The sequence below is a fragment of the Blennius ocellaris genome (assembly GCF_963422515.1).
Source record: "Blennius ocellaris genome assembly, chromosome: 16".
Taxonomy (NCBI): Eukaryota; Metazoa; Chordata; class Actinopteri; order Blenniiformes; family Blenniidae; genus Blennius; species Blennius ocellaris.
This window is the reverse complement of record NC_137665.1, coordinates 21,108,902-21,121,197: the sequence shown is the minus strand read 5'-3', so window position 1 is coordinate 21,121,197 and position 12,296 is coordinate 21,108,902. Positions and strand designations below refer to the sequence as shown.

The 12,296-nt window shown below is 46.7% G+C and overlaps 1 protein-coding gene across 1 annotated transcript in view; it reads right to left on the bottom strand.

The window, feature by feature from the left end:
- Positions 1-1,370: 1,370 nt before the first annotated feature.
- LOC308141065 (NACHT, LRR and PYD domains-containing protein 14-like) overlaps positions 1,371-12,296 on the bottom strand; it is a gene marked incomplete at both ends in the record, with an annotated part of 38,133 nt that continues 27,207 nt past the window's right edge. The window contains 9 exons of the mRNA XM_080511068.1: positions 1,371-2,264; positions 5,274-5,342; positions 5,643-5,826; positions 6,086-6,259; positions 6,844-7,026; positions 7,286-7,468; positions 8,765-8,947; positions 9,217-9,399; positions 9,647-9,820. Of these exons, the coding sequence (XP_080367194.1) occupies positions 1,371-2,264; positions 5,274-5,342; positions 5,643-5,826; positions 6,086-6,259; positions 6,844-7,026; positions 7,286-7,468; positions 8,765-8,947; positions 9,217-9,399; positions 9,647-9,820 (2,227 nt within the window). The remainder of the gene's footprint in view (positions 2,265-5,273; positions 5,343-5,642; positions 5,827-6,085; positions 6,260-6,843; positions 7,027-7,285; positions 7,469-8,764; positions 8,948-9,216; positions 9,400-9,646; positions 9,821-12,296) is intronic.

Below are 12,296 nucleotides of genomic sequence, written 5' to 3'. Positions count from 1 at the left end.
TTTGTAATCTTGCACATTTTCAATCTCTCAACAGAGACGGAGAACCTCAGAAAGTCACTGTGCACTCGTTCAAAATGTTCAAATTAATGTAATAATAACCACAGCCTCATTCCTGTATTCAGAACCAGCTACTTCCTGTATCTAGAACCAGCTACTTCCTGTATCCAGAACCAGCTAATTCCTGTATCTAGAACCAGCTACTCTCTGTATCCAGAACCAGCTACTTTCTGTATCCAGAACCAGCTCCTTCCTGTATCCAGAACCAGCTCCTTCCTGTATCCAGAACCAGCTACTTCCTGTATCCAGAACCAGCTCCTTCCTGTATCCAGAACCAGCTCCTTCCTGTATCCAGAACCAGCTACTTCCTGTATCCAGAACCAACTACTTCCTGTATCCAGAACCAGCTCCTTCCTGTATTCAGAACCAGCTACTTCCTGTATTCAGAACCAACTACTTCCTGTATCCAGAACCAGCTCCTTCCTGTATCCAGGACCAACTACTTTCTGTATCCAGAACTACTTCCTGTATCCAGCACCAGCTACTTCCTGTATTCAGAACCAACTACTTCCTGTATCCAGGACCAACTACTTTCTGTATCCAGAACCATCTACTTCCTGTATCCAGAACTACTTCCTGTATCCAGCACCAGCTACTTCCTGTATTCAGAACCAACTACTTCTTGTATCCAGAACCAACTACTTCCTGTATCTAGAACCAACTACTTCCTGTATCCAGAACCAACTACTTCCTGTATCTAGAACCAACTACTTCCTGTATCCAGAACCAATTACTTCCTGTATTCATAACCAGCTACTTCCTGTATCTAGGACCAACTACTTCCTGTATCCAGGACCTACTACTTCCTGTATCCAGAACCAACTACTTCCTGTATCCAGGACCTACTACTTCCTGTATCCAGAACCAACTACTTCCTGTATCCAGAACTCTGTGGTTGTGGTCAGGACAGGGGAATTAAAAAAAAGCTCAAACATTGTTATGTAAATAAAATAAATATTATGTGCAAATAGAAATTTAACGTGTCACTGCTTTTCTTGTTGAATCAAAATGCAGTTTTATTAAAACAGCTTTTGTTTTGAGATCATAAACAGTAAAAAAAAAAAACACACTGGAAAGTGGTCGACTATATTCTGTACTTTGATCATCAATAACTTGTTTTCAATCGTAGCAATTCATCAAATCAACCCGTTGGCAATTGATATATCGATAACAAGACAATAAAAAAAAACACAAAAATGGAGAAAAGGCAAATAAATATTATTATGGGTGAATGTAAATTCACTTTAACAGGTGATACTGTGTGTGTGTGTGTGTGTGTGTGTGTGTGTGTGTGTGTGTGTGTGTCCACAGTTTCAGCTGGAATACACTGGAGGTAACTGGTAGTAATCCGTCAGGGCTGTCGGAGCGGTGACGTCTTCAGGAAGAGTGTCTGCTGCTGTCCTCTCCGTCCCTGCAGTCGGGGGACGACTGACAGGCCGAGTGTCCACTGGAGACGTGGTGGTGGTGGTGGAGGGTGGTGGTGCGCTCAGCAGAAGCTCTCTGTGCGTCTGGAACAGGTGCCACATGGAGACGAACTTGTGAGGACAGGACACTTGTGTCTTGGCACAGTGGCAATGCAGCGCGTTGCTCTTCACGTTGTACGACACCATGACTCTGCCCAGAGCGGCCAAGCCGGACGACTCGGGCTCGCTAATCGAGAGGCAGACGTTCGTTTGGGAGCCGAGCTCCACCAGCACGGACAACGGCACGCGAGCCTCCTCGGCCTCCCTCTGCCTCTTCCTGCAGACGGCCGCGTCGGCCTCGCCGAGGAACTCGTTTTCCAACATGTCCTGCAGGACGCCGTGCCGAAGCGGCTCCTCCGTCGCAGTGACTTCGCAGTAGTCCAGGGAGCGGATGTGGCGACACAGGCGGTGGGAGGGGCCGGTCTGCACGGCCAGCAAGTGGTACTGCTGACATTTCGGCATCTCGCACTTTGTCACGTGTTGAGGGCCCCACGTCTTACGCTGCACGTGCACCGGGACGCTGAAACCACAAGCGGTTTTCTGGACGGCGTACAGGCCGCGGCTTTTGTCCACACACACACTCTTGAGGTGACACGCCGCTGTGATGTCTTTCGGGCCCCCGTGTTTTCTTTGGATGTGCAGAACCAGATTCTTCTTGAAGATGCCGATGAAGCAGTGGGGGCACTTCACACGTGGAGGGGGCAGCCGGGTCGCCCTCGCCGTCGCCGCCTCGGCAGTGACTTCCTGCTCAGGCGAAGAAGGGGAATGGGACTGGGGAGGCTCCGAGGTCGGGGCTGGAAGTGTGTATGAATGTTCAACACTCACTATTCCTGCTAGAGAGTCCTGTGGGGCCGATGAGGGAGGGGGGCTCACTGACTGAGCCTGTTGTGGCGAGGGCGGCTCAGCTTTGGCCCCGGGCGGCGCCAAGTCACAACCTCTGGTACAACCGGTCACGTGGAATATCATGTCCAGTTTACGCCTTATTGTTTTGGAACACAAGGGACAGTGGAAATGGCTTCCATCTCTGCATGGATTGTTGCATCTGCAGATTAATTGATCTGAAAAGGAAGAATTTGTTTTAAAAATATGACATTACAACAAAAAATGTACTTTACATGCAATGAACATCACAATGTCTACAAGTGTGGATCCTTTGAAAGCGGCTCGCCTTTGAGCCGAGCTGGTCCACATATGAGACGTTTCTACGCGCAGACAGACAAACGTAATCCAACAATATCATTCGTTGTGAGAGCATATCATTTTAACACGTACCCTGGAACGTCACTGCATTTGCACAGTGGCTCTGCAGATGTTTCTGTATCACAACCTCTATTGTTGAACTGAACTTTGGACACAGAGGACATCCAAACTCTAAGGAGGACAGGGATGTGCGCCCCAGACTGGCTCCTCGAAGGACAATAGAGGGATGCATCTGGAAAAAAACAAATAAACAAGTCAATCCATATATTAATTTGTCTCTTACCCGTGACCATCCATCATATTTTTTCAGAAAAAAAGGTTGCAGGGAGGAGGAGGATGAGGATGAGGAGGAGGACACTACACCTCTCCATCATCCACTTTATATACATTATCTATCTGAACTTTGACATTTGTCATATTTCTATATTTCCTAAACTAACTGTGAGCTACAAACACAACGTTAGATACTATAACGACCTCGCTGCTGGATAGATGACTACAGTTAAGTTACTCCTCGCTCAGTGACCTTTTAAAACTCTGAATTACTACCATCCACGTTAGAATACTTACGTTAAAAACTGTCACACTGTAATTCAACATTTATGACCACTGCTATTCATAAACCATGTCGGGAAACTAAAGTTAGAAGAAAAGTTTCATTTTACCTTGAACGGAGGAGAAGCGTCGGGCTGCAGACCTCCACTCGTCACTAACAGTTCAGCGGGCGGCCATGTCTCCGGCCATCAGCTCCTTGTGAACTCCGAACACACGAAGAAGACCAGCTTCCGGTCACGTGACTTCCGGTGTGACGACACGCTGAATCGAGCGATATTTCCCATCGAATAAACCTCATGGAAAATGTGTTGAGAGGGGAAACGGTTCTTCCAGAGGGTTGAGCGTTCCCTCAGCTATGAAATGAGGTATTGCTTGTGTTGCTACGTGGACTAGCAAGCGAGCTACGACTGTTTTTTCGTGTGGATCCACACGATTAGCAGGAGCGGGTGACCGGACCAAGATGGCGACGCTGTATGTATGGCGAAGTGAGGTATCTTGTGTTCTATATCTATGGTCAAACCTGTAATCTCAAACTGCAGCAGCAGAGAATCCAAGAGTTTCAGTGTAGGAGTGTTACTGTACGACTCAGCCGACCGTAGAAATCAGGGCTCGGGGGATTACTTTTCACAGGTCAGATGGAACCTTATTATTGTGATATATGTCACAATCAGTGTTGCCACAGTTACGTTGAAAAAGTAATCTGATTACTGATTACTAGTTACTCCTTTAAAAAGCAGCTGAGCAACTTTACTGATGACTTGTTTTTAAAAGTAACAAAGTTAGATTACAAGTTACTTTCAGCAGCTGCTGGCAACCCCCCCCCCCCCCCCCCCCCCCCCCCATCGTCTCCACGCCCAGGGCAGAAACCCAGCCAAGCCCACCACTGGCTGCACCTTCCGTGTTGATACAGAGAGAGCAAACGTGGGCCTGCTCTGGTGACCTGCAGCACAACCGGTCAATGGTTTTGTTTCTAAAACATGTTTGATTAAAAAGAAAAGTTTATAGATAGACCTAAAATGACTTAAAACACAGGGGTCCACTGAGGGCTTCTTTAAAAGGAGGCAAATGGTTGCATGTTTACAAGGCAAGGGGAAGATTCCAGTCGACAAGAAACAATTAATAATGAATCAAATGTCTGGACCTACCATCTGAAATACATCCTTTAAAAACCAGGGGGGCTATCTGAGGGGCCGGTGGAGGATCTGGTAGCAGCAGCAGGGCTTTCCAGGGCTGACCAGGTAACCTCATCCAAGTGGTCCAGAGTGGAGCGGGGTGGGGGGGTGGGGTAGTTTACTGATGAGTGGCCTCCTGGTCCCTCTCTCACACTCACTGAGCAGTTACCTGGATGGTTGGTGCTCCCGCCAGGTTCTCCCAGAACCCTGCTCAGACTCCCAGGAGCTCAGAAGTGACGGAGGAGGTGAAGGAGGACATAAACCAACAGTGGTTAGTAGTCCTCTGACTCCAGACGGACTCCCTGTGTCCTCCAGTCCAATGGAGGTTCAAGACAATTGTAGGAGAAGCGAGAAGTTGCCGCCGCTCTGCACGAGTTAGATCGTTATTATTTCATCCATTCCTGGGATTGAAATCTAATGTCTTGATAAAAGGACCATTTCAGTCTGACAGGAAACAATGAAGACTGACTGCAATGTTAGTTTCTGTGTTTTTATTGTGTCCAATCAGAAACAATCAACTCTTTAAAGAGGAGGAAGAGGAGGGTCAGTCCACACAGTGACGGTTCTGCATCACATCCAGAGGAACCCTGGTTTGATGCTGGACTCTCACAGCTCTTCACACTGAACCACCGACACTCAGCAGATGTTCTGGTGGTTCGTCTGTCGCTCACTGCTGGAGGAAGCTCTGCTGTCCTCAGTGGACCTTCAGGATGCACAGCGTCCCCTCTGCTGTCCTCAGTGGACCTTCAGGACGCACAGCGTCCTCTCTGCTGTCCTCAGTGGACCTTCAGGACACACAGCGTCCCCTCTGCTGTCCTCAGTGGACCTTCAGGACGCACAGCGTCCTCTCTGCTGTCCTCAGTGGACCTTCAGGACACACAGCGTCCTCTCTTCTCTCAGTACCTGCAGAGAGAAGAGAGGTCAGAGGACATGAGGACAGTGTCTGTGGAGCAGCCAGGACTTCAGTCCTGTCCACAGCAGCAGCTCAGAGCTCATGAAGGACCACCACTGTCAGACCAACACAACCAGCCTGTGGCTCCTCTGATTGGCTGACTGTGTCCTCTGCTGTCCAATCCTGAAGCCGCTCAGCGTTGTCCTCTCACAGCCTCACTGAGACGTCCAACACTGGATCTTTGTTCTCATACTGACTGTGTGTAGTAGAAACCTGCTGGAAGCAGCAGGGACTCACTCCAACATCTACTGACCAGAGAGTCTGTAGGCTGCAGTCTGGACTCTCCTGAAGACCAACCAGCTGCTTCACATCTGGATCCGGAAGGTTGTTGGAACGCAGGTCGAGCTTCTTCAGGAGGGAGGGGTTGGACTTCAGAGCTGAGGCCAGAGAAGAACAGCTGATCTTTGACAACCTGCAGTTAATCAACCTGAATAAAGAGAGAAAGCATGAGAATGAATGAGGAGAACCAATCAGATGTGTTGATGGAGAAACGATCAGCTCCTCATTACTGAGTCCTGATCAATGAGCTGTTCTGTTGTTGTGGATCTTCATCATCACACTCATCATCCTCATGTCCACACACATCAGTAAGAAGCTGCTGAGCTCAGTCCATCTCTCACTGCAGGACCAGAGTCTCTCATCACAAACATTCCTCCTTCTACAACAGTAACAGACAATCAACTGACCCCAGAGTCTCCAGACCACAGAGTGGATTCTCCAGAAAACCACACAGCTGCTGAGCTCCTGAATCCTGCAGCTGGTTCTCACTCAGGTCCAGATGTTTCAGGAGGGAGGGGTTGGACTTCAGAGCTGAGGCCACAGAAGAACAGCTGATCTCTGACAAACTGCAGTCAAACAACCTGAATAAAAAGAGAAAGAAGTGAAATTAGAGGACAAAGTATGACGTTGAAGTCATTGAGACTGATCAGACTGATCCTTGTTGTTCATTTCTTCTTCTTAAGAAGGTTGGAGCCTCGAGAAAGTGAAAGAAGAAGGAGGTTATTTTTGTCACTGATGTGATCGTTGTTCTTCTGGAGCTGAATTGACGTGACAGCAAACAGAAGCAGTGTCCAGTGGGAGGACAAGTCAACAGCCAAGGTCAGTGGACATCAAGCCAACAAGTGAAGAGTTTGCAGAGTGAGTGAGAGTTTGGAGCTCCAGCTGGGAGATCAGTGACTCTTCATCCAGGAGAGATCAGCCTGCTTTGGAAGCTGAAGGTGAACATGGAGCGTGTCAGAGGTTGACAGTGATTCTCCTCTGCAGCACCTTCTTCTTCTACCAAGCTTTGAGCTGTGGAGCTCCATACGGCTCTGCCACAGTCCCAGGACTAAAGTCTCAGTTTCTCATGGAGATCCTCAGTGTGGATCATCTCATATCAGCCTGATGTCTGACCTTTACTGTAACACAACCTGCACTGCACACAAACTCTAACATGGAGTCTGACCTCAGAGTCTCCAGACCACAGAGTGGATTCTCCAGAAAACCACACAGCTGCTGAGCTCCTGAATCCTGCAGCTGGTTCTCACTCAGGTCCAGATGTTTCAGATGTTTCAGGAGGGAGGGGTTGGACTTCAGAGCTGAGGCCAGAGAAGAACAGCTGACCTCTGACAACCTGCAGTCCTCCAACCTGAATAAAGAGAGAAAGCATGAGAATGAATGAGGAGAACCAATCAGATGTGTTGATGGAGAAACGATCAGCTCCTCATTGCTGAGTCCTGATCAATGAGCTGTTCTGTTGTTGTGGATCTTCATCATCACACTCATCATCCTCATGTCCACACACATCAGTAAGAAGCTGCTGAGCTCAGTCCATCTCTCACTGCAGGACCAGAGTCTCACATCACAAACATTCCTCCTTCTACAACAGTAACAGACAGTCAACTGACCTCAGAGTCTCCAGACGACAGAGTGGATTCTCAAGAAAACCACACAGCTGCTGAGCTCCTGAATCCTGCAGCTGGTTCCTACTCAAGTCCAGATGTTTCAGATGTTTCAGGAGGGAGGGGTTGGACTTCAGAGCTGAAGCCACAGAAGAACAGCTGATCTCTGACAAACTGCAGTAAATCAACCTGAATAAAGAGAGAAAGACGTGAGATTAGAGGACAAAGTATGACGTTGAAGTCATTGAGACTGAAGAAGGTTCAGACTGGAAGAGTTTAGAAAAGTAAAGTCCAAACAGCTGAAGGACCAGGAGGAGAAGAGTCTCATCAACATGTTGCAGAGCTCAGTCCATCTCTGTCCTCCAACATCTGGATCTGTCAATATTTCATTCCAACCTCTTCTATACAGAACTCCAAACCCTTCAACATTTGTTTCCTGAATCTTTTCTAACTTTGGTGTGAATCTGAGGTGAAATGAGGAGTTGATAGGGACGACAATGGAAAACCAGTTCTTGGTGAGAACCGCTTCCCAGTGATTCCATTCCTTTGAATCGTTTGCTAATTTTACAAACAATTCCTTTATTGATTCCAGTGGGCGTGAATGACATCATCAACTTATGCAAGTAAGGCAACGTGCGTGATGACATCATTTACCAGCACAGCAGCAGGAATCATGGCGCCCATTGTTTTTTTTTAGTTTGATTTTTAGTGCTCAGCCCATACACCCTGTTAAAAAGGCGAATTTACATGTTACTGAGCATTATTGTGTAATTGCCACAGAAGAATTAGGGTCAGAGCACTAAAGAGCGAGGACCCTATTGAAATATCTCCGCTTATTATGATTGATGTGGATCCATGGAGGAGCCGAGGCTGTGGACCTCTGAAGACCTCCCTGAGGGCTCTGGAGGTTATTTCTAAACCAGGGGTGTCCAACCCCTCAGAGACCAAGAGCCAAGGACATTATGGAGGAACTACAAAGAGCCACATCATACAAAGTGACAAATAAAGTCTCTCTCACCCTGACATGAAATGACAGGAAGTGAAAATTGTCACTGATGTGATCTTTGTTCTTCTGGAGCTGAATTGACGTGACAGCAAACAGAAGCAGTGTCCAGTGGGAGGACAAGTCAACAGCCAAGGTCAGTGGACATCAAGACAACAAGTGAAGAGTTTGCAGAGTGAGTGAGAGTTTGGAGATCCAGCTGGGAGATCAGTGACTCTTCATCCAGGAGAGATCAGCCTGCTTTGGAAGCTGAAGGTGAACATGGAGCGTGTCAGAGGTTGACAGTGATTCTCCTCTGCAGCACCTTCTTCGTCTACCAAGCTTTGAGCTGTGGAGCTCCATACGGCTCTGCCACAGTCCCAGGACTAAAGTCTCAGTTTCTCATGGAGATCCTCAGTGTGGATCATCTCATATCAGCCTGATGTCTGACCTTCACTGGAACACAACCTGCACTGCACACAAACTCTAACATGGAGTCTGACCTCAGAGTCTCCAGACCACAGAGTGGATTCTCCAGAAAACCACACAGCTGCTGAGCTCCTGAATCCTGCAGCTGGTTCTCACTCAGGTCCAGATGTTTCAGATGTTTCAGGAGGGAGGGGTTGGACTTCAGAGCTGAGGCCACAGAAGAACAGCTGACCTCTGACAACCTGCAGTCCTCCAACCTGAATAAAGAGAGAAAGCATGAGAATGAATGAGGAGAACCAATCAGATGTGTTGATGGAGAAACGATCAGCTCCTCATTACTGAGTCCTGATCAATGAGCTGTTCTGTTGTTGTGGATCTTCATCATCACACTCATCACACTCACTCATCCTCATGTCCACACACATCAGTAAGAAGCTGCTGAGCTCAGTCCATCTCTCACTGCAGGACCAGAGTCTCTCATCACAAACATTCCTCCTTCTACAACAGTAACAGACAGTCAACTGACCTCAGAGTCTCCAGACCACAGAGTGGATTCTCCAGAAAACCACACAGCTGCTGAACTCCTGAATCCTGCAGCTGGTTCCTACTCAGGTCCAGATGTTTCAGATGTTTCAGGAGGGAGGGGTTGGACTTCAGAGCTGAGGCCACAGAAGAACAGCTGATCTCTGAAAACCTGCAGCCCCTCAACCTGAATAAAGAGAGAAAGACGTGAGATTAGAGGACAAAGTATGACGTTGAAGTCATTGAGAGTGAAGAAGGTTCAGACTGGAAGAGTTTAGAAAAGTAAAGTCCAAACAGCTGGAGGACCAGGAGGAGAAGAGTCTCATCAACATGCTGATCACTAACAAGCTGCAGAGCTCAGTTCATCTCTGTCCTCCAACATCTGGATCCTCCTAAACTCCTCAACAGATTCTACCTCCAGACAGTGAACTGACCTCAGAGTCTCCAGGTTACAGTTTGGACTCTCCAGTCCAGAACACAGAACCTTCACTGATGAATCCTCCAGCCGGTTCTCACTCAGGTCCAGAAGTTTGAGATGGGAGGGGTCAGACTTCAGAGCTGAGGAGATCACTTCACAGTGAGAACCAGAGAGTTTACAGCCAGAAAGTCTGTAATGAGACACAGAGAGGACAGGACATTGTTATGAGGACACTTTGTTGGACATCAGAGCTTCAGATCATCTTCTCTGGGTTTGACTTTGGCTTCATGTTGACGTGAAGGAGAGAACATGGAGTTCCACATGTTGACTTCATGTTGTTGGGATCTGCAGGACCACAGAAAGTTTGTTCATTTCTGGTTAGAGACAATATTCATTTGTCATGAGACGCAGTCATGACATGAATTCAGACCCAGGAATGTGATGGCCTTTCACACCTAGAGTGGGGAAGGGGGGGACATTCTCCAGGACCCCCCCCCCCCCCCCCCCCCTTTCTGCTCAAGACTCTCCCCCATGCATTTAGCCAGTCATTGATTGGTTGAAGCTCTCAGGCTTTGACACCTCTGAAGTCACACGTGGACAAAAGGCTTTCAGCCAGCCTCCATTTTGACTCTTGCAAAGCAAACTCCAAGGAGGTGGGTTGCTGAAGGGCTGATCCCAGCAGCTCAACTCACCCAGCGTTAGCACACAGCTAACACCAGAGGCCTGGGGGCCTCCACTCCTCTCTTGCAACGAAGACTCCGAGGAAACCTTCCCCTGATCCAGAGACCAGCACCCAGATTCTGCTCTTCAGGGAAACCAACCGGTTCCTCCAGGACGGGACCAGGGACCCTCACAGAACTTCTTTGTGTTTTCCTGAACAAGCAGGAAAACCATCACAGACCTGAGCGACCAGCTCCTCAGTCTGGACAAAGGGACAACCAGGAGCTGCAAAGAAGGACAGCTCCTGAAACATCAACTTCATCTTCTTCTCCTCAGCCTGCAGAACCAGCAACCACAGTTAGCAGGAGGTGCTAACTACAGGAGAAGACACCAGCTTCCCTCCAGCAGGACAACAACTGAACTCCTTCAAGGAAGTGGGAACAACTGGGCATTACTTGAGATTAGTTAAACCTGATGCTATGCATAGAATTGTTTAACTTCATGAAGATGTGTTGGTTCTATTACAGTGATTGCGTTCTTTTGATAATGATATTAGGAGCCGTTATTAACCTGTAAACCAACGTTAGCTCTGCCACAGACACAGGGTCTGCATGCTAATCTGCTTTACTAACTTGTTAACTCACAATCCTACACATATCACATCAAAGACAACATCACACAGTAACTGAACACCATCTGACGACTCCTGACGTTTTACAAGACAACAAATCGCATTCACATAAACTCATTCTAGAAATGGTCCTTTAGCAGAGACACACAGGAAGCAGATGCTGCGGCTAGCTTCTATTGTTCTTTTGCTCTCAGCACATGGCCGAGACACAGGACAGACCACCTGTTCTCTGACAATCTCCATTTGGAATGTAGTTTCTTGTGATCCGCCATCTTGTTTTGTAGTTCCATCACACATCTCACACACACACTCCCTCCAACTCTCTCTCTCTCTCTTTCTCTCTCCACACACACACATGCACCTACACACACCCAGCTGTATATAGGTAGTTAGAATCAGTGTTTTATTTGTTTTCATTGTTAATAAATATAATTTTTGGAATCATACTTGCTGTTTTATTAATGTGCACAACGGTGAATGAAATGTCGACCTCTTATGTGTCAAGAACTCCAAAATCCTTCAACCTTGACTGTTAATTCTGGTAATTGTAATTAATTTAACTATTAATTCAAATTCCTGATCAACTGTTTAGTATATCTTATGAGACTGATATAACTGAATTGACTATCATTTCCTGTTTAGACAGGTGGTGCTCCGAGGTTTCTGATACAGATCAGATTCAATTTCAACAACATTATTAATAACTATCTTTGATAATTATTAATCATTATCGATAGCCAACCATAACATAAATAGTGATCCATATGAGGTAGGAAATCCCTACATAATGGTCCCAACAATGTCTTCAGTTCAACATGTGGAAGTGAAGCTGTGGAGTGGAGCTGGACGTCCTGCTGCTTGTTTATATTCAACGTCCTCTGGACGATGGTTACGACATTGAAAGGTACAAGATCAAAAATCCTGATCGTCAGCAATTCTTTGTGATATTTCATTATTTCAGTCTGGACATTTGTCAGATGATTGTTCTTCTACTAGAACCACTGAAGATCCAAAAGATCAGTTTTACTGAGTGCAGATTAATGTAAATATTTCTCTTCTTAAAGCAGCAGGTGACATGCTTCAGTAAATCATTCTATTTCTGATTGTATTTTATTGCTTTCTTAGCAGGATGAGGAAGAGGATTCACTGAATTGATCTTTGTTCACGTCATTCTAAGTTTCTTTATCTGGTTTTTAAAATTCTAAAATCAAATGAGTTTAATCAAAATGATCATTTTGGTCTTTTTCTGGATTTTTCTCATCATCAGATCTCATGAAGAGAAATAAAGCGTCAGTGATCTGATCTTCATCATCAATATGATCAGTACATCCACAGGGTGACTCAGTGCTGATCCACATGTTTCTTCATGACAGAT